Below are 22,109 nucleotides of genomic sequence, written 5' to 3'. Positions count from 1 at the left end.
TAGCCTTCCACCCTGCGGCTTCTCCCTCCCACTGGGAGGAGCTGGATGCCTAGCTCATATATATAGGAGGTCTGTGGCTTCAGTTCCTTGCTTGGTCCTCCTGTGTTCACATGCTACTAAGACTGCTGCTGCTTCTGGTTCCTGATCCTGGCTTCGTCTGACTACTCTGCTGGTTCCTGATCCAGGCTTCGTCTGACTACCCTGCTGGTTCCTGATCCAGGCTTCGTCTGACTACCCTTCTGGTTCCTGACCTCTGGCTTCGCAAGACCCTGCTTCGGTTTAGCCATCCGTTTGGACTTTTGCCTTACAGCTTGATTTTCAATAAAGCCTTCTTATTTCCACTTATCTCTTGTTGTACGTCTGGTTCATGGTTCCATGACATTAGGACCAAGCCATGAATTCTGACGGTACAGGGCCATCCTCGCTACCTACGCTGATTGCCAGACTTGATCAGCAGGATCACCTGTTGGGTCGGTTCGCTGTGGCGTTGCAAACCCTGCTTGAACGCACGGCTCATTTAGCTTCCGTTGCCGATGGGTCGGTTGTCGCTCCTGGGTCCGCTCCTACTGCCGCTCCGGTTGTTGCGCCAGAGTCTACCCCGACACCTGTTGCTGCGCCTGCGGTGTTTCGGGGTATGACCGGTTCTGCCCCCCTTCCACAGCGCTTTGGGGGAGAGCCAACTCAGTGCCGAGGTTTCCTTAACCAGGTGGGCATTTATTTCGAGTTGCTGCCACATGCCTTTCCTACTGAGAGATCAAAGGTGGGCTTCTTGATCTCGCTGCTCTCGGACAAAGCCTTGGCCTGGGCCAGCCCTTTATGGGAGAACAACAATCCGGTGGTTGCCGAGTTTTCCGGTTTTGTTGTTTCTCTTCGGAAGGTATTCGATGTGCCGGCTCGTGCTGCCTCTGCTGCGAAGCTCCTTATGTCCATCAGACAGGGTTCACGATCCGTAGCTGAATACGCCATTGAGTTTCGTACCCTGGCAGCAGAGGTGGGCTGGAATAATGAGGCTCTGGTCGCTGCTTTCTCTCATGGTCTCTCGGATGCCTTGAAGGATGAGGTTGCAGCTAAGGACCTACCAGTGGAGCTCGAGTCTCTTATTTCTTTCCTGATTTTGATTGACACCAGACTCAGGGAGAGACCTTCCTTTAAGGAGAGCCTGCGGAGGTCTTCTAACAGATTGGCGCCTACGTTTGCTGTCCCACCCGTGCCTCCCTCTCCTCCCACGCCTCCTGGGGATGACTTGTCTGGGGGTGAACCCATGCAGCTGGGGTTTGCTCGCCTGTCCGAGGGGGAAAGGGTACTCCGGAGACGCGAGGGCCGATGCATGTACTGTGGTCTCGGTGGGCATTTTCGGTTGGCATGCCCGAACCGTCCGGGAAACGCTCGCACCTGAGATCCTGTCGGGGGCAGATCTTGGGTGGAGTCTCCTCGTCCCCGGTTTCCCGTGTTGACAAACCACTGATTACTGTTGTCCTCTCCTGGGTCGGGGGCTCGGTGACGACCCAGGCGTTGGTGGACTCTGGTGCTGGTGGTTTGTTCATTGATAGTGTGTTCGCTGCCGCCAATTCCATTCCTCTGCAGCCTCGAGGTTCCCCACTGGCTCTTGAGGCGATAGACGGCAGACCCCTTCTGCCGCCACACGTGACTCATGAGACCCTTCCAGTGGGGATGGCCATTGGTGCCGTTCACAGAGAGTCGGTCTGTCTCCAGGTTATTTCGTCTCCACACTACTCGGTGGTCTTGGGGTACCCCTGGCTCCAGAAGCATAATCCGACTTTCGATTGGAGATCGGCCGAGATCCTCTCGTGGTCACCGCAGTGTGGGGCTAGTTGCATCCATGGGTCTGTCAAGTTGCTGTGTACTTCCTCGGACTCTCTGTTGCCTCCTGAATACGAGGAGTACCGGGATGTATTCGATAAGGTGCGTGCGGTTGCCCTACCTCCGCACCGCCCATACGATTGTGCCATAGAGTTACAATCTGGTGCCGTTCCTCCTCGTGGCAAAGTCTATCCACTGTCGGTAGCGGAGAATGAGGCCATGGAGGAGTACGTGAGGGAGGCGCTTTCACGCGGACACATTCGCAAATCCTCGTCCCCGGCAGGGGCTGGATTTTTCTTTGTGAAAAAGAAGGGCGGTGAGTTGAGGCCTTGCATCGATTACAGGGGTCTCAATCGCATCACGATCAAGAACGCTTACCCGATACCCTTGATTTCCGAGCTGTTCGATCGCCTCAAAGGGGCCACGGTCTTTACCAAACTCGACCTGAGGGCGGCATATAACCTGGTAAGGATCAAGGCGGGCGATGAGTGGAAGACCGCGTTTAACACCAGGACCGGTCATTATGAATCCTTGGTTATGCCCTTTGGGTTGTGCAATGCGCCCGCAGTCTTCCAGGAATTCATCAACGATGTTTTCCGTGACCTGTTGCAGCAGTGTGTGGTGGTCTACTTGGATGACATCTTGGTATATTCTGAATCCATGGAGGCCCACATTCTGGATGTTAGACGAGTGTTGCAACGGTTACGAGAGAACAAGCTGTTCGGTAAGCTTGAAAAAATGCGAATTTCACCGATCCCAGGTAACCTTCTTAGGTTACATCATTTCCGCTGAGGGGTTCTCCATGGATCCTGAGAAGGTTTCGGCTGTCTTACAGTGGCCCCAGCCCAGTGGTCTTCGTGCCCTGCAGCGCTTTTTGGGCTTCCCCAATTATTATCGGAAGTTCATCAGGGACTTTTCCATGCTAGCCAAGCCTCTCACGGATCTGACCAGGAAGGGCAGTAATCCCCAGGTCTGGCCGCTCAAGGCCATCGGAGCTTTTGAGGCTCTAAAGTCCGCCTTCGTGTCGGCTCCGATTCTGTCGCATCCCAACCCTGGGTTGCCTTTTGTCCTCGAGGTGGACGCGTCTGAGACGGGAGTAGGCGCCCTTCTGTCTCAGCGTAGAACACCAGAGGGTCCTCTGCTTCCTTGTGGGTTTTACTCCCGGAAACTGTCTTCCGCGGAGTGCAACTATCAGATTGGTGACAGGGAGTTATTGGCCATCGTGCAGGCCCTTAAAAATGGAGGCACTTGCTCGAGGGCTCGGTGGTTCCGGTTCTCATCCTGACGGACCACAAGAATCTGACCTACCTCTCTGAGGCCAAGAGATTGACACCACGTCAGGCCAGATGGGCTCTGTTCTTGTCACGTTTTAATTACGTGGTCTCCTACCTACCCGGTTCCAAGAACATCAGAGCGGATGCCTTATCACGGCAGTACTTCGAGCTGTCCGGGGAGGAGTCGATTCCGACTTCGGTCATACCTCCGAATCAGATCCTGGCCGCCATTCGCACCAGCCTGACCTCTCCCCTGGGTGAGCAGATTTTGGCGGCTCAATCTGGTGCTCCCTCTGGGAGACCCAACGGCAGATGTTTTGTGCCTGAGGAGTTGCGCACTCGGTTGTTGCGAACTTACCATAACTCCAAGGCCGCGGGGCATCCTGGAAAGAATCAGCTGTCCTGGGCTGTTTCACGTCTGTTCTGGTGGCCTTCTCTACGTTCCGACATCGCCGCATATGTAGCGGCATGCTCCGTTTGTGCCCAGAGTAAGTCCCCTCGGCACCGTCCGTTGGGCCTTTTGCAACCCATAGCCACCGGGGAGCGTCCATGGTCACACCTGGGGATGGATTTCATTGTGGACCTCCCTGCATCCCGAGGCCATACGGTCATTCTCATGATTGTGGATCGGTTTTCCAAAATGTGCCACTGTGTTCCTCTCAAGAAGTTAACCTCTGCACAAGAGTTGGCCACGATTTTTGCCAGGGAGGTCTTCCGGTTGCACGGTTTGCCCAAGGAGATTGTGTCGGATCGGGGGAGTCAGTTTGTGTCCAGGTTCTGGCGCTCCTTTTGCTCCCAGTTGGGGATTCATCTCTCTTTCTCCTCGGCCTACCACCCTCAGTCCAATGGGCCTTGGAGCAATTCCTTCGTTGCTATGTCTCCGATCACCAAGACAATTGGGTTGACCTCCTGCCTTGGGCTGAGTTTGCCAGGAACACGGCGGTGAACTCTTCCTCTGGGACGTCTCCCTTCATGGCCAATTATGGGTTCCAACCTGCCGTGTTACCGGAGGTATTCTCTTCCCAGGATATTCTGGCTGTGGAGGATCACCTTTCCGTCCTACGTGCTTCTTGGGTACAGATCCAGAGGTCCCTTGAGGTCTCTGCGCAGCGCCAGAGACTCCAGGCTGATCGCAGACGAGCGCCCGCTCCTTCCTACCAGGTCGGAGACCGCGTATGGTTGTCCACCCGCAACCTCAACCTTCGAGTGCCCACTCCCAAGCTGGCGCCTCGCTTTGTTGGTCCCTTCCGAGTGCTTCGCAGGGTAAACCCGGTAGCCTATGCCCTTGCGCTTCCTCCTGGCATGCGGATCTCCAACGTGTTTCATGTCTCCCTGTTGAAGCCACTGGTGTGTAATCGTTTCACTTCCTCGGTTCCTCGGCCTTGTCTGGTCCAAGTGGGCAATCGTGAGGAGTATGAGGTGAGTAATATCCTGGACTCACGCCTGCGGGTGCAGTTTTTGGTCCATTGGCGTGGTTATGGTCCAGAGGAGCGTTCCTGGGTTCCCTCCGCAGATGTCCATGCTCCTGCCTTGCTCCGAGCCTTCCACGCACGCTTCCCTCAGAAACCGTTCTTGAGGGGGAGGTACTGTCATGGTCTTACCTTCTTGCTGCTCTCCTTCGTTTGACATGTGCTGGCGGCCATCTTGGTTTCTGGGTTTCTTGTAGCCTTCCACCCTGCGGCTTCTCCCTCCCACTGGGAGGAGCTGGATGCCTAGCTCATATATATAGGAGGTCTGTGGCTTCAGTTCCTTGCTTAGTCCTCCTGTGTTCACATGCTTCTAAGACTGCTGCTGCTTCTGGTTCCTGATCCTGGCTTCGTCTGACTACCCTGCTGGTTCCTGATCCAGGCTTTGTCTGACTACCCTGCTGGTTCCTGATCCAGGCTTCGTCTGACTACCCTTCTGGTTCCTGACCTCTGGCTTCGCAAGACCCTGCTTCGGTTTAGCCATCCGTTTGGACTTTTGCCTTACAGCTTGATTTTCAATAAAGCCTTCTTATTTCCACTTATCTCTTGTTGTACGTCTGGTTCATGGTTCCATGACATGTACCTTCCCTGCCTGTGTTTGCTAGACCACGAGTCTGTGGTCGGATGTATCTTGGCACCGACACTGTGTGCCAGAGATATATTCAATTGCCGCTGAACGTGGCCATATAGTTCTGGGATGCCCTTCTGGGAGAAATATTTATTTCCCGGGACCTTCCATTGCGGTGTGCCAATGGCTACAAATTTTGTAAAGACGTCTGAGTCCACCAGTTTATATGGCAGTAGCTGGCGGGCTAGCTGTTCCGACAAGCCAGCGGTCAGCCGTTGGGCAAGAGGGTTATCCGGTGTCATCAACTTTTTACGCTCAAACATTTGGAGGACAAATGGGAGGAGAAGGAGAAGAGGCAAGACGTGGAGCGCCGGGAGTGTGGCTTTGTAGGTTCTGACGGAGTTGCTCCCACTTAGCTCAGTAATGGGAGGCCAGGTGCCTTCTTAAGGTGGTCGTCCCTAGGTGAGTGTTGGGCTTACCGAGACTTATGCGTTGACAGCACAGGCTGCAGATGATAACACTATTGTCAGCAGCTGACACGTTAAAAAAAGTCCATGTTGCGGAGCCATGTGCCGGCGTCCTTGGAGCGCAAGATGTGACCGTGCATGTTGGATGGCTCCCTCCAGATACATTTGCAGTCTGATTTTTGACTCCTGTGCACTGCAAGTTCTGCCTGCTTCTCCTCCTTTTCCTCCCTATCTGCTGCTCTGTCTCTACCTCTGAACTCCCCTCCTCTTCCTCTCTTGTGGGCACCCATGTGACGTCCACCGACACGTCGTCGTCGTCACCTTCACCACCGATGGCATTAGAGATCTCGGAGTAGGCAGTAACAGTGGGGACCACTCTCCTTGGGCTGATATGGGTACTGTCGTCATACCGCTGGGTGGCGGCCGTTTCTACCTCCTCTTCCTCATCCGATATCGATGTGCAGCCATTTTTGGCAAGGTCTGGTAATGGATAGGAAAATAATTCCTCTGACTCGAGTGGAGGGGCTATGGTGGTAGTCTTTGAGGGTGCACACAGCAGAAAGGGAGGAGGGGCAGATAACAGAGGATGAGGAGGGTGCAGAAGCGGAAGGCTGAGTGAGCCACTCAACCAACTCTGGTGTGTCCTTTGACATAATCGCACCCACCTTCTCCAACTTCCCAACCCCTACCACCCCTTCAGAACAGCCTGCCTCTTTCTCTGCCTGTCATTTTAAAAATCACCCTGTGCCAAAGTCCCTAGAGAAGAGCAGTATTTGTGGAAGCAGGTATATAGAACCCCTTAATTAGTATTTTGTAGAAGCAGGTATATCGCACCCCTCAATCAGTATTTTGTGGAGACAGTTATATAGAACCCCTGAATCAATATTTGATGGAAGCAGGTATATCGCACCCCTCAATCAGTATTTTGTGGAAGCAGGTATATCAAACCCCTTAATCAGTATTTTGTGGAAGCAGGTATATCGCACCCCTCAATCCGTTTTTTTGGGGGGCAACAGGTATATCACACCCTTAGAAAATAGTTCCAATAATGCTTGTCCCTCTATATACCTGCAGTATCGCAGCAGAACCGCACACAACTGCTGCACAATACAAATGCACTATAATGTACTTTCTATGTTATAAGTATATCACACCCCTCAGTATACTGTATCACACCTATCGATAGCACACCTATACCAGTCCTTAAAAGGACTTTTGTGGCCCTATTAGCTAGCATTTGGTGTCCCTAACAGTCTGTCCCTGCTCCACAAAGCAACCTCTTCCGACACTGGCAAAACACAGAATGTAAAATGGCTGCCAGATCGGATTCTGTTATAGGGTGGGGGTGTGTCCATGTGCTGAAACATCTCAATTGGATGTCCTGTCCCACCTGATGATGTATCAAAGTTCGGTGCAATGCAAAAGAAGATGGCGCATGCTAATTTCGGCATATGTTTGCATGTTCGGCGAATCGTGATAGAGCAAAGTTAGCCACAAAACGACTGCTGGCTGAACCAAAAGGCCGTCTCTATTCCCCATATGTCTACTTCATGTTTGGATAATTTTGTGACTGCCATTTTATTTTTTTGGAGATGTCAGAAGGCTTAGAAGTTTAGAAGCAAATCTTGAAATTTTTCAAAAAATTTCTAATACCCACATTTTTTCCCCACTAAAAAGCAAGGGTTAACAGCCAAACAAAACTCAGTATTTATTGCCCTGATTCTGTAGTGTACAGAAACAGCCCATATGTGGTCGTAAACTGCTGTATGGGCACACGGCAGGGCGCAGAAGGAAATGAACGCCATATGGGTTTTGGAGGGCAGATTTCACTGGGATAATTTTAAGCTGCAATGTCACATTTGATGACCCCCCTGATGCACCCCTAGAGTAGGAACTCCAAAAAAGGACCCCATTTTGGCAACTACGGGATAATGTGGCATTTTTTGTGATGTAAGGTGACAAAAAAATTGAGTTTTTTACACGGTTTTTATTTTTTAAAATTTACGGTGTTCACCTGGGGTTAGTTCATGTGATATTTTATACAGCAGGTTCTTACGGACATGGCAATACCCAATATGTATACTTTATTTTATGTTTATTTATATCTGTAAAGAATAAATCAAGGCAACTGGACGTACTGTGGATTTCTTGAAAATGTTTCACTTGTTCTTCCAATGAGCTTTCTCAATTCTGATAAAAAGGAATGGTTTTTCTGAACCTTTTTTACGGCGCTGAAAACAGGAGCCAAATTCTCATGTAGTATTTTTTTAAAAAAAAGGAAAGTAGCTATTTATTCTTTTGTCAACGCGTTTCAAGGGCTCACAGCCCTCTTCATCAGGACAATAAAAGCATATGTTGAGTCACATTAAAACATTGTCTTTTAAAAGGTATTTTGGCACGCAGGCCAGTTGTTTGCTGGGCGGGGAACTGGTGTGTATGACGTTACTCATGACGTCAAGTGGAGAACGCCCACAGTTGTCTGTCACTGGGGATTTGGTGATCGCTGTTGTATAATGGCTGATTGTTATCTATATGGTATGCGTGACTTTAGAGTGGTGTTTATATGTGCTGGCCGTACGGCATATAAAATTTCACGATCTAATGCTGTGTGTATATTGAGCTGCTGACAGCACTGTAAAGTAAGGGGGTCAGTCTTGGGTAGCACTCTGAAAACCTGTAAGTGGCAGACTGTGGTAGCGCTATGATTTATTGTAAATGACGGCATGCAGGGGAGGGCTGGCAGCCTTAGTCCTGGGGGCAAATCCAGTCAAGTGGCCATTTTTAATAGGCCACTCCCAACAAACACTGTACAGCTGACATTCTATAGTTGCGGCCTGTCTCTACACATCATACGGAGAGGGGAGGCCTGTCCTGGCTGCACTGCCTGCTTCACAGTATACAATAGACAGCAGGATACAGCCAGGAAGCTCCTCCGCTCTCCTGCCTCCCCAGATCCAGCTCAAGGCTTGTGGTTCCACCCACCATCTGCCACCCGCCCGTGGCCTGCTGCCGCCTTTGGCCATCCTCACCCAGCTCTGAATCCTCCTTCTGCAAATGGCAGGGGGATGAGCCGGAGCATCTCCTCTCCTACATAGTGCCCCATACCTCCTACATCCAGTGATGTCACCTTTGTTGTAGACGTTCTCTTTCTTTATCTTCTCCATTCAGACCAGACCGCCATGATGATTTTTCAGCCATCTACTGTCTCTGCAGAGATTGAGAAACAGACATTAGTTTCCCACATTTCCATCATCTTCACATCTTCTGAACACCCTTTCCTGCCACCCCCAATACTATACTGCAGAAACAGTCCCCCTGGAAATATTACTACCACACAGATAGTGCCCCCAATACTGTGCCCACTGTGCCCCAATACTATACTGCAGAAACAGTCCCCCTGGAAATACTGCTACCACACAGATAGTGCCCCCTTCAACAATTATTGGCACACAGTGCTCTAAAAAATAACTGCGCCCAGACAATAATAGTATAAAGATAATGTCCCCCAAAAATAATTGTGCTAAGCTGATACTATGCCAGGGTTCCCCCCAAAGTAACAGTGCTCCCCAAAATCCCACCAATAGAAATAATTCTCTGCCAGAGCACACTTAGTAGTAATAATGCCCCTATAGTGCCCATACTAGTAATCATGTTCCTCATAGCCCCCCAGTAGTAGTAAAGCCCCCCCATAATACCCCCTAGTACTACTAATTCTCCCTATAATATGACAGTACATTAAATACCCCCACTTAGTGCCCGCAGTTGCGCTAATGTCCCCATGATGTATGCCAGTATAAAATACCCCTATATAGTGCCCCAGTAAATGCCCTCATAGTGCTCCTCTCCCCCTTAACCATAGTGTCCCCCATAATATGCCAGTAAAAAAAAATCCCCCTTCTTAGTGCCCCCAGCAGATGCTCCTCTCCCCCATAATGTGCCAGTAAAAAATGCCCCTTCTTAGTGCCACCAGATGCCCCAATAGTGCTCTACTCTCCCATAGTGCTCCCAAATAATGCCACATAGTGCCGCTCTCCCCTAAAGTGCCTCCCATAATGTGCCAGTAAAAAATGTCCCCTTAGTGCCACCAGATGCCATAGCACCCCCCATAATGTGCCAATAAAAAAAGGACCCTTTAGAGCCGTCACTTCCCCAAAGATGCCCCATTGTGCCACTCTCCCCTATAGTGCCCCCATAATGTGCCAATAAAAAAAAGACCCTTTAGAGACCCCAGATGCCCCATAGTGCGCCTCTCCCCCATGGTGCACCCCCATAATGGGCCAGTAAGAAATGTCCCCATAGTGCCCCCCCCCCAAAATGGGCAAGAAATAAATGCCCCCAGAGTGCCACCCCAAAAAAAATGGGTCTGTAAGAAATGTCAGCTCCTCCTGCAAAGAAAAAAACAAAAGACACTAATACTTACCTCCATCAGCAATGATGTGATGCAGGCCTCTTCCGGCCTGTGTCCCCCGCTGTGTGCTGCCCGGCACAGGCGGTGTGATGATAATGACGTCATCGCGCCACCTGAGCCAGCCTCTGATAGGCTGCAGGCATTAGTGCCTGCGGCCTATCAGAAGAACAGGGAAGGAAGACGCCTCTCCCTCCCCTGCCGCATCACAGGCATCTGTATCGCTGTCCTGTGAACGGCGATACAGATGAATATGGAGATGAGCACTTCCACAATGGAAGCGCTCATCTCCTACTGCCCCCCCACCGCTGCTGGCAACTAGAACCAGGGCCGCGCCGCCTATGATGATCGGCGGTGCGGCCCTGAGGAATTTAAAGACGTTAAAGATGACCCAGCGGCCGTTTTTAACATGCTTTAGGGCGGCCTGGGGGGCAATTGCCTCCCTGCCCCCCTTCCCAGCCCTCCCCTGACGGCATGGTAAGATAGGGGGTTTCTGTCCTGGGTTGCGCTCTAGAGTAATGCAGGTGGTGGACTGTGTTGGTGCTATGCTTTACTGTAAGTAGCGGACTGTGGTCTGCTGCTAGGTCTCAGGGTGATCGAAGTTCTTCTGGTGAGCAGATCTGGCACTAAAGAACAGCGGGGGAGGCGTATCACAGGTCGCAGCATTTTTGTGGATACAGCAGTGTCCCGGTGTTTATTTTCTTGTGGAGGATGGAGGGTATATTCTTTGGGATTGTTTTGAAAAGAATTACTCAGGTAGAAACGGGGGTGTGGTGGTTATTTCTGGTTAGGGGTTGCGTCCCATGGTTCTCTCCTATCATGGTTTGTATAATCATATTTTAATGGGTATTCTAGTGGGAGATTATGTTTGTTCCTAGTATTTTGGTTTATCGGAAGTGGATTTGCAAGCTGCAGGTCGTCAGTTGAGGTCTGTAGTCAGGTCTAGAGATGGGTAATGTTTGCCTCGGCGTGCCGGTCTGGCACTTACCGAGAGGAGGGGGGATGAGGAGGGGATGCACTATGGGTCAGTTTTGATGTTTTTTTCTTTTTGTTTATTTGTTTTTTATATAAATAGTGTTTTTTTTTTTTTTTTTTTTTTTTTTTTTTTACTAGCATTCCGGGCTGGAAGCGGCCGGCAGTAGACATATAGTCAGCAGGTAGTGTCGCTGTATTAGCGTTTATTATGTAGCAACCGGTGCAGAAAAAGGGGGGGGAAGGTAGGGAGGAAGGGAAGTAATATTTTATCGATATGTTTTGATGTGGCAACATTTTGTTATAGTGTGTTCAGAAAAAATCTCACAATCAAAAGGCATTTTGAATCCAAAACTACAAAAAACACAGAAACCCCGCCACAAAACCCTGAAATCAGGAAGTACACCCGAAGTCCAATTTTTTCCCCTTACAAAGCCAGGGACATTTCGTACCAACCTTCTTTGACCTGATATCAACAGACAAAAAAAAAGATGACGGCAAAAACAAAAAGATCTATTTATGCAGAAAATCTAAATAGCCAAGAAAAAACTGCCCTGAAAAAATTAAAAGAAAACACTGCGATTATAATCCGTCCAGCTGACAAGGGAGAGGGCATTGTCCTACAGGACTATATGGACTATGAAAATGAGGCACAGAACATCTTAAGAGACCCAACCTATTATGAAACAGTCCAAGAACACCGCTTCCCAGCTCTTACTAAAGAGCTGACTACCCGAATCAAAGGTGCTTATGAGCAACAGCTAATAAATAAGAAAGAAAAAACTTTCTAACACCAAAATCCCCATGCATCCCATATTTCTATCACCTTCCAAAAATTCACAAAAATCCTAAAAATCCTCCAGGCAGGTATCCAACACCAAATCAGCCACCAGCAACCTGTCCCATTACTTAGATATTTTCCTACAACCATATGTTTGCACGCTCCCCAGTTATCTACACGACACTGATCCGGGAATTGAGCGGAATTCCATATAAAGACACATACTCTCTGTTCACTATGGATGTCACTGCATTGTATTCCAACATACAACACGACCTAGGGATAAAATGCATAAATAGAGTACTATCAAATGATAAAAAACTAAAACCACCACAGATAACCTTCCTCCTAGAAAGCCTAAAATTAATTTTGGAAAATAACTTCTTCATCTATAACCACACCACATATCACCAGTGCAGGGGGAACGCGATGGGGACAAAAGTGGCACCGTCTTTCTCTAATCTGTTCATGGGCGAAATCGAAAAGGAATACATCTCGAACATCTCCAAACCTAATAAACACATTGTCTACTACAGAAGATATATAGATGACCTGTTCATCATCTGGGATGTGTCTTGGTCTTACCTTCTCACTACTCTCCTTCGTTTGACATGTGCTGGCGGCCATCTTGGTTTCTGGGTTTCTTGTAGCCTCCCACCCTGCGGCTTCTCCTTCCCACTGGGAGGAGCTGGATGCCTAGCTCATATATATAGGAGGTCTGTGGCTTCAGTTCCTTGCTTGGTCCTCCTGTGTTCACATGCTTCTAAGACTGCTGCTGCTTCTGGTTCCTGATCCTGGCCTCGTCTGACTACCCCGTTGGTTCCTGATCCTGGCTTCGTCTGACTACCCCGTTGGTTCCTGATCCTGGCTTCGTCTGACTACCCCGTTGGTTCCTGATCCTGGCTTCGTCTGACTACCCTTCTGGTTCCTGACCTCTGTCTCCGCAAGACCCTGCTTCGGTTTAGCCATCCGTTTGGACTTTTGCTTACGGCTTGCTTTTCAATAAAACCTTCTTATTTTCCACTTATCTCTTGTTGTACGTCTGGTTCATGGTTCCTTGACAGGATGGTAATGAAAAACAAGCCCAAGACTTCTGCACCCAGCTAAACGCCACAGATTGGGGAATTTCTTTCACCCCAAATTTCAACAAGACACAGATTGATTTTCTCGATATTACAATCACCAGCGTAAACAACCATTTCATAACCAAAACATACTTCAAAACAGTAGACACAAATAGTTATATACATTTCACAAGTTTCCACAACAAAAAAATGGCTCCAAAATATTCCCTACAGCCAATACAAACAAATCAGACGAAACTGCACACAAAGGGAAGATTTTATCCTACAAGCTAAAATAATACAAAAAAGATTAAAGGAAAAAGGGTACCCCAAGAAACTAATAAAGGACACATACGAATAAACCACACAAATATCACAAAAAACCTGCCTAGAGAAGGGCATTAAGAATGAACAAAAATCCGACATGCACCTAAGCTTAATCACCCAATATAACACATCTAAAAAAAACATCCGTTCAATATTAGCCAAACACTGCCATATTTTACAACAAGATCCCTATCTTGATAAATACCTGCCATCACAACCAAGAATCATCTACAGAAGAGCCCCCACTATGAAAAACATGCTAGCCCCCAGCAAACCAAAACAACATGAAAAAAACTCAGAAAGGGATAGGCCAGACCAGAAAGATAGCTTCAAATGCGGAACAAAAACCTGCCTATGCTGTAAGGTTATCACACATAACCTAATAAATTTTATAAATAAAATTTATAAAATAAAATTATACCCACAACCCTTCTCATCACAATAAACTAACATACATACCCATACCCCTAGTGAGCCCCCCCACCTCCCACCCATCTCCTTATATATGTATGTGCGTATATATATCATTACCATTTCCATTGTCATCTATTTATTTCTATATTTTTTACTTTCATTTCTATATTTTTTTATTCTTTTTATTATTATTATTTTTATACTTATTTCTATCTATATTTATTATTTATTTCTATTTTTATTTGTATTATTATTTATATTTATTTTTACTTTTATTTATATTTATATATTTTTTTAAATATTTATATTTATTTTATTATTTATTTATCTATTTATATTTATTTATTTTCACTTTTATCTATTCCATTTTCTATTAAAATATAATACATATTGTCTCCCCCCCCCCATCCCTTTCCTTTCTCTCTTTTCCTTATCCTTCTATCTCATGACCCAAATATAATTAATAGTGTACCCGACCAGGTCAATAAAAATATATAAACACACTATAACAAAATGTTGCCATATCGATAAAATATAACTTCCCTTCCTCCCTACCTCCCCCCCACTTTTTTCTGCACCGGTTGCTACATAATAAACGCTAATACAGCGACACTACCTGCTGACTATATGTCTACTGCCGGCCGCTTCCAGCCCGGAATGCTAGTAAAAACACAATTTACATAAAAAACAAATAAACAAAAAGAAAAAAACATCAAAACTGACCCATAGTGCATCCCCTCCTCACCCCCTCCCCCCCCCCCTCCGCTCAGTAAGTTCCAGACCGGCGCACCGAGGCGAACATTACCCATCTCTACGCTACAGACCGCAACTGGCAACCTGCAGCTTGCAAATCCACTGCCGATAAACCAAAATACTAGGAACAAACATGGTTATTTCTGGTTAGGGGTTGCGTCTCATGGTTCTCTCCTATCATGTTTTGTATAATCATATTTTAATGGGTATTCTAGTGGGAGAGAGTGATGTTTGTTCCTAGTATTTTGGTTTATCGACAGTGGATTTGCAAGCTGCAGGTTGTCAGTTGCGGTCTGTAGTCAGGCCTAGAGATGGGTAATGTTCGCCTCGGTGCGCCGGTCTGGAACTTACTGAGCGGAGGTGGGGGGGGGGGGGGAGGGGGTGAGGAGGGGATGCACTATGGGTCAGTTTTGATGTTTTTCTTTGTGTGATTGCGAAATTAAACCCTTTGTGTGAAGGAGGCCATCTATGTAAAAATGGAGAAGCCAAGCTTAAATAGAGGCGGGGGGGGGGGGGGGGGGTTAAGACATCTATTGTCTGCCACATACAATGTCTTGTCTGCTGTCTTGACACCTTTTTTTGGGAAGTCTTTATCACCTACTGACTCCAATTAGGATGGAATCAACACCTTTGACCTATTATTCCCAGAGAATTATTGTACAGTCACTCAGAATTGAGAAAGCTCGTTGGAAGAACGAGTGAAACGTTTTCAAGAAATCTACAGTACATCCAGTTGCCTTAATTTATTCTTCACAGATATACCATGACCTGGATAAATGAGAACCTTCACAGACATATGTCTATTTATGTTTTACACAATAACAGCATTTTTGAATAAAAATAAAAATCATATTTCAGTGTCTCCATATTCTGCGAGCCCTATTTTTTTTTATTTTTTTGGGTGATTGTCTTAGGTAGGATCACATTTTTTGTGGGATTAGATGACAGTTTGATTGGTACTATTTTGGGGGGTGTATGACTTTTTGATTGCTTTGTATTACACTTTTTGTGATGTAAGGTGACAAAAAAATGTTTTTCTTTACACCGTTTTTATTTTATTATTTTAATGGTGTTCACTGGAGGGGTTAGGTCATGTGGTATTTTTATATAGCAGGTTGTTACGGACGCGGTGATACCTAATATGTCTACTTTTTTTATTTTTTTATACATTTAACACAATAAAAGCATTTTTTTTATTTTTTTATTTTTAAATCATGTTTTAGTGTCTCCATAGTCTGAGAGCCATAGAGGTTTTTTTTGTTTTTTTTTGGTGATTGTCTCAGGTAGGGGCTCATTTTTTGCAGGATGAGGTGATGGTTAGATTGGTACTATTTTTGGGGGCATATGCTTTTTTGATTGCTTGGTGTTGCACTTGGTGATTTAAGGTGACAACATTTTTTATTTTTTGCACTGTTTATTCCTTTTTATTTTATGGTGTTTAGGTCATGTCATATTTTTGTAGAGCCCGTCGATACGGATGCGGCGATACCTAATATGTCAATTTTTCTTTTTTTCCCTATTTTTTACTAAAAGCATTTTGGGGAGTCTGATCCCCTTTATAGTGCTTTACAATACTTTGAAGTGGATTTGGGGTAAAGGGGCATGAACTAAATTGCACCACAATTCTGGCATAAAATTCTGTCTCAAACTAAACCAACTAATAAATAGTATGAAGCTAAACAAAAGTGTCTATCCCTGCACCCAATTTCTCATCCAGCCAGAGCCGCTGTAATAAGTTAATCGCATGTCTAGACAACCTCTGCAGGTTTACACCATCTGCATCAAAGATTTCTTGCCCTCTCCAAGATAAATGTTTCCCTGTCCATACATCAATGGCATTGTTTATTTTAATAAATAATCAAAGAAATCAATTAAACTAACCTGTGTTCCAGACTTGAAAGACAAAAAACTCTCTACGGTTGTCAGGGTTCTTGAGAATCAGAAAAAAATAAATCCTTACATTTCTTTAGAATTATCCACATTCCACTGACCTTGCAAGCAATGTACGCAGTAACATAAAAACTATCACTCCAAAAAAAAGAGCTTTCAAACAGTTCCGTGGGTGGAAATATATAAAGTTATGGGAGTCAGAATGTGACAATGCAAAGAACAAACTTTTTTTATGTGTTCCAGAGAACACAATAGGTCAGTTTTGCCACAATTCGAATGCTGTAGATGAACCCATAAAACTATGGGCCAATTGATTCTTCTCCAACTTGGATTTTTTCCAGCTTCCCATTGCAAAATTAAAAGGTGAAATTAGAAAGTGCAACTTGTCCTGCTAAAAACAAGCCCTCATATGGCTATGTGATTGGAAAAATAAAAAGGTTATGTGTCTGGGAAGGAGGGGGGGTAAAAAAAATAGTAAATTGTTGTGTCCTCAAAATGTTAATAGGGCCTGACCTGGATTTTTACCGCACAGAAGCATACATAGGTCTCCTACGGTATTAGGTTTAATTTTTTAGAAAAGAAACAATGGAAACTTTATTACAAATAATTATCAGCTAACTACAGGGACGCTTCCATTAAAACATGTCACCACATATTAATAACCCCCATGGGAATATTTTTTCCATAAAAAAAACAGTAGATGGTCTTTAGGATATCATTTTTTTATCTCGCTCCATGTATACTAGTTCCTGTCCAGTGTCTGAAACTTCCTCTTTGTCTGGACTTTTAGCATGGCAGAGAGTCTCACTCAAAGGGGTTATCCAAGAGATCATCAGAACTCCAGACGTGGCAGACCTGCACAGTTCATGATGCTCCCTGGTCCCTGCCGCTGGATTTGGTTCTTGTGGCTCCCACTCCCATACTTCCACTCCCTTTTGCGCCGGCATCAACCAGGAGACCGTCAACCAGGAGACATGTGACTGCTGCAGCCAGACACAGGGGAGACGTGCTCCACTTGTGTCACAGGGAGTAGAAGTACCAGAGCTGCAGCCACACAGACCAAATCCAGCGACGGGGACCAGGTGGGTATTATCAACTGTGGAGGTCTGCCACATCTGGAGGTCTGACTATCTCTTAGATAACATGTTTAACACTCTTGTAAGCCATAAGTCAGACCATATACAGGTCCTTCTAAAAAAAATTGCATATTGTGATAAAGTTCATTATTTTCTGTAATGTACTGATAAACATTAGACTTTCATATATCTTAGATTCATTACACACCAACTGAAGTAGTTCAAGCCTTTTATTGTTTTAATATTGATGATTTTGGCATACAGCTCATGAAAACCCCAAATTCCTATCTCAAAAAATTAGCATATCATGAAAAGGTTCTCTAAACGAGCTATTAACCTAATCATCTGAATCAACTAATAAACTCTAAACACCTGCAAAAGATTCCTGAGGCTTTTAAAAACTCCCAGCCTGGTTCATTACTCAAAACCGCAATCATGGGTAAGACTGCCGACCTGACTGCTGTCCAGAAGGCCATCATTGACACCCTCAAGCAAGAGGGTAAGACACAGAAGGAAATTTCTGAATGAATAGGCTGTTCCCAGAGTGCTGTATCAAGGCACCTCAGTGGGAAGTCTGTGGGAAGGAAAAAGTGTGGCAGAAAACGCTGCACAACGAGAAGAGGTGACCGGACCCTGAGGAAGATTGTGGAGATGGACCGATTCCAGACCTTGGGGGTCCTGCGGAAGCAGTGGACTGAGTCTGGAGTAGAAACATCCAGAGCCACTTTTGAACCAGAAACAGTGGCAGAAGCGCCTGACCTGGGCTACAGAGAAGCAGCACTGGACTGTTGCATGTCATTCGTAAATCAAGGTGCCAGAGTCTGTAGGAAGACTGGGGAGAGGGAAATGCCAAAATGCCTGAAGTCCAGTGTCAAGTACCCGCAGTCAGTGATGGTCTGGGGTGCCATGTCAGCTGCTGGTGTTGGTCCACTGTGTTTTATCAAGGGCAGGGTCAATGCAGCTAGCTATCAGGAGATTTTGGAGCACTTTATGCTTCCATCTGCTGAAAACCTTTATGGAGATGAACATTTCATTTTTCAGCACGACCTGGCACCTGCTCACAGTGCCAAAACCACTGGTAAATGGTTTACTGACCATGGTATTACTGTGCTCAATTGGCCTGCCAACTCTCCTGACCTGAACCCCATAGAGAATCTGTGGGATATTGGGAAGAGAAAGTTGAGAGACGCAAGACCCAACACTCTGGATGAGCTTAAGGCCGGCATCCTGGGCCTCCATAACACCTCAGCAGTGCCACAGGCTGATTGCCTCCATGCCACGCCGCATTGAAGCAGTCATTTCTGCAAAAGGATTCCCGACCAAGTATTGAGTGCATAACTGAACATAATTATTTGAAGGTTGACTTTTTTTTGTATTAAAAACACTTTTATTTTATTGGTCGGATGAAATATGCTAATTTTTTTAGATAGGAAATTTGGGTTTTCATAAGCTGTATGCCAAAATCATCAATATTAAAACAATAAAAGGCTTGAACTACTTCAGTTGGTGTGTAATGAATCTAAAATATATGAAAGTCTAATGTTTATCAGTACATTACAGAAAATAATGAACTTTATCGCAATATGCTAATTTTTTTAGAATGACCTGTATAAGAGACTGAATTAGAGCACAGCACCTCCCCTCTGCTATCCCAGTAGTGTGGCTGTCACATTATACTAATCAATGCAAGCAAGGTTCTTCTGTGGGCATCTTTATGTACACCAATCAATTCTCCACATATTATTACAATGAGAATTACCTTGCAGGTAAAACTCCCCTTATAGTAGCAAAAAAATCTATAAATATTGAGTTTACAAAAAAAAAAAAAAAACGTTTCTGATGAAGGGTCCATCTAATTTATGAAACCAAAATGTAACACATTATTAGTACCTTGTATGCTGTTCCTGGTGAATAAAACCCCTAAATCAGCAGGAATGGAGTCAAATCCACTGCTTCCAACAACATACACCCCATTTTCTGCTGCCTGCCTGTCATACTTCATGTAGATTGACTCAAGAAACTGTGGAGAAGACAGGATTATTAAACAGGAAAATCACACTACAATACAATACTTATAGAAGCAGAATGCCATGGTCAGAATAATGCTGTGTTGATACTGCACTTGCCATGTACATCGCACATATAGGTTGAGAATGATTAGATTACACTTACCGGTAATCGGTTTTCTTTGAGCCTATGACAGCACCCCTGGAGAGACCGCCTCCACCTCTTCAGGACAGGAAATTTTTACATACCAGAGATAATTTAGACACTGCTATTATAAATCTTTTAATCCAAGGACGAACTGCTAACGTAAACTCAAATAAGGAGCTTAAGGCTGAAACCTGGACCCTCAATGTGCTAGGCCTAAGTCATTTCTTCCACCCTTCTTGCGGTATGTCGGGCGTCTCTAGAACATCCACAGGCCTTTTGGCGAATCTGAAAAAGGTCCTCCAAATCCTAACGTAATTCTCGGAAGTGACCCTTTTCCTACTGGCCAACAGAGTGTCTACTACTTACTCAGAGAGACCCCTACTTTTTAAAATCTCCTTTACAATAACCAGGCAGTCAGGTGCAGATATCTCACCTCTGGGTGAAAAACTGGACCCTCAGATAGAAGCTCCTGGGATTCTGGAAGTACCCAATGTGTTGCTATTTACATTTTGCAGAGCCTGGAAAACTAAACCCTTCTCGGCGAAAAGGGAGCTATCACTATTACCGTGGCGTCCTCCTCTCTGATCTTTTTGAGAACCCTTGGAAGCAGCTTTAGTGGGGGAAAGGCATATAGAGGATCTAGGGACCATTCTCACTGGTACAGACAATGATGACTGAGGAAGTCTGCTTTCGTATTGTCTGAACCTCTTAGGTGAACTGCAGAAAGAGATAATAGAGAAGTTTCTGCTAGTTTGAAAGTCGGATAAATTAGAGACATTAGGCCCTGAGCTCTTGTCCCTCCCTGTCACTTGATATAAGCCACTGCTGCTGTGTCCAAATACATTTTTATATTTCTGCCCCTGATTATTGGAAGACTCTGTATCAAGGCTATCCTGATCGCGTCCAACTCCCTGAAATTGTGCGACTGGGAAAGAGAACTGCTGTCCCAATTGCCCTGCAACAGCATGGACTCCACATGGGCTCCCCAACCGGACGGGCTCACATCAGTGGTTAAGGGGAGAACAGCCTCCCTGGTCCAAGGAACTTCCCTCTGTAAGTTCTTTAAATCCATCCACCAGTCGAAGGAATCTAGGGTCTGGGAGGATAGAGACATCTCCATCTCCAGAGAGGGGAGACTCTTGTCCCAGTGCTGCAGGATCTTTAGCTGAAGAGACCTTGAATGATACTGGGCCGATTCCACTCCTGGAATGGCGGATGTCATGAGACCCAGTACCGACATGGCTTCTCTTATGGTGAATGACGTGGACGAATGAAGAAGCTGAACTCTTGACCTGATCAGTAAGGCTTTCTGCAGGGGTAGTCATCATTGCAGAAAACTGCATCTCTGGCTTTGGTATAAACTGGATTTTTCTAAGTTTATTTCCCAACCCAGCCTTCTAGAACCTCCCTCAACCAGGCAATCTGACCCAGGAGAATCTGATCTTACCGGGCCACCAGTAGAAAATCGTCCAGGTATGGTATAATGATGATGTCCTGCTCCCTGACGTGGGACATCATCTCTGAAATAATCTTTGTAAGAGCCTGAGAGAGCCCGAATGGTAATGCTCAGAACTGAAGATGTAGAATTTTCTTCTCTAACTGGAGACCCATAGAAACCTCTGGTGGCTGGGCTGAATGGGGACATGGTAGTATGTATCTCTCAGGTCTACTCTCGTACTGCAAAAATTGGTTCAAACACTTCAAGTTTATTATGGTCGGAAAAGAGCCATTTTGTTTTTGACCAGAAAAAGAGTTGAATAAAATCCCTCTTTCCATTCCTGCTCTGGGACACTTACTAGCACTTTTTTCTGTATTAGGGAAAAAACTTCTGAAACTATGGCAGAATGTTTTACAGGATCTGACCGGAAATCTGTAACTACAAATTTTCCCTCTGGAACACTCTGGAACTTTAGTTTTAAGCCCTCCCCTATTACAGACTTTATCCAGGGGATGTTGGAGATCCTCTGCCATTGGTGTACAAAGAGGGACAGATGACCCCCAACAGGAGCCCTGGCGTCATTGGGATTGTTTTTTTGAGGCATCTGACCTGGAAAAAATAAAACCCCTATTTTTTCCGTTTGGACCTGCAAACTGTCTAGCTCTTTCTTTCCTCTTAAAGGACCCATTGTTAAATCTGGGACGGAAGGATCTTTTGGGTGGCTGACTATCAGAGGGAAAGCCCTTTTTCTTGTCTGAGGCCATTTACCAATAAATCATCAAGAACAGGCCCAAACAAGAATTCTCCCTGACAAGGGATAGCACACAGTTTTGCCTTGGAACTGGCGTCTCCTTTCCAGCCCTTTAACCAAATAGCCCGCCGGGCAGAGTTGGATAAGGCAGAGGCCCTAGCGAAAAATCTAAAGGTATCCACAGAAGCGTCAGCTAAGAAATCCAAGGCGATGTTTATAACAGGAAAGGAAAAAAGCAATTGCTCCCTAGAGGTACCCCCTTTAACCGCTCCAGGACCGCCGTACGCAGGATTGCGTCCTGCCGGCGGCCCTGCTCTTCTGGGTGGACGCATATACGCGTCCTCCCGCGAGAGCCGAGTTTTCCTGTGAAAGCGCGCGCTCACAGGAACGGAAGGTAAGAGAGTGGATCTCCAGCCTGCCAGCGGCGATCGTTCGCTGGCAGGCTGGAGATGTTTTTTTTTAACCCCTAACAGGTATATTAGAAGCTG

General features: G+C 46.0%; 1 protein-coding gene across 1 annotated transcript in view; it reads right to left on the bottom strand.

Moving 5' to 3' along the window:
- Positions 1-22,109, bottom strand: part of LOC122935438 (saccharopine dehydrogenase-like oxidoreductase) — a 45,119-nt gene that overhangs the window by 7,676 nt on the left and 15,334 nt on the right. The window contains exons 4-5 of the mRNA XM_044291205.1: positions 19,156-19,298; positions 16,194-16,242 (exon numbers count right to left, since the gene is read on the bottom strand). Of these exons, the coding sequence (XP_044147140.1) occupies positions 16,194-16,242; positions 19,156-19,298 (192 nt within the window). The remainder of the gene's footprint in view (positions 1-16,193; positions 16,243-19,155; positions 19,299-22,109) is intronic.

This window comes from Bufo gargarizans, chromosome 4 (assembly GCF_014858855.1).
Source record: "Bufo gargarizans isolate SCDJY-AF-19 chromosome 4, ASM1485885v1, whole genome shotgun sequence".
Lineage (NCBI taxonomy): Eukaryota > Metazoa > Chordata > Amphibia > Anura > Bufonidae > Bufo > Bufo gargarizans.
This window is presented reverse-complemented; position numbering and strand designations above follow the sequence as displayed.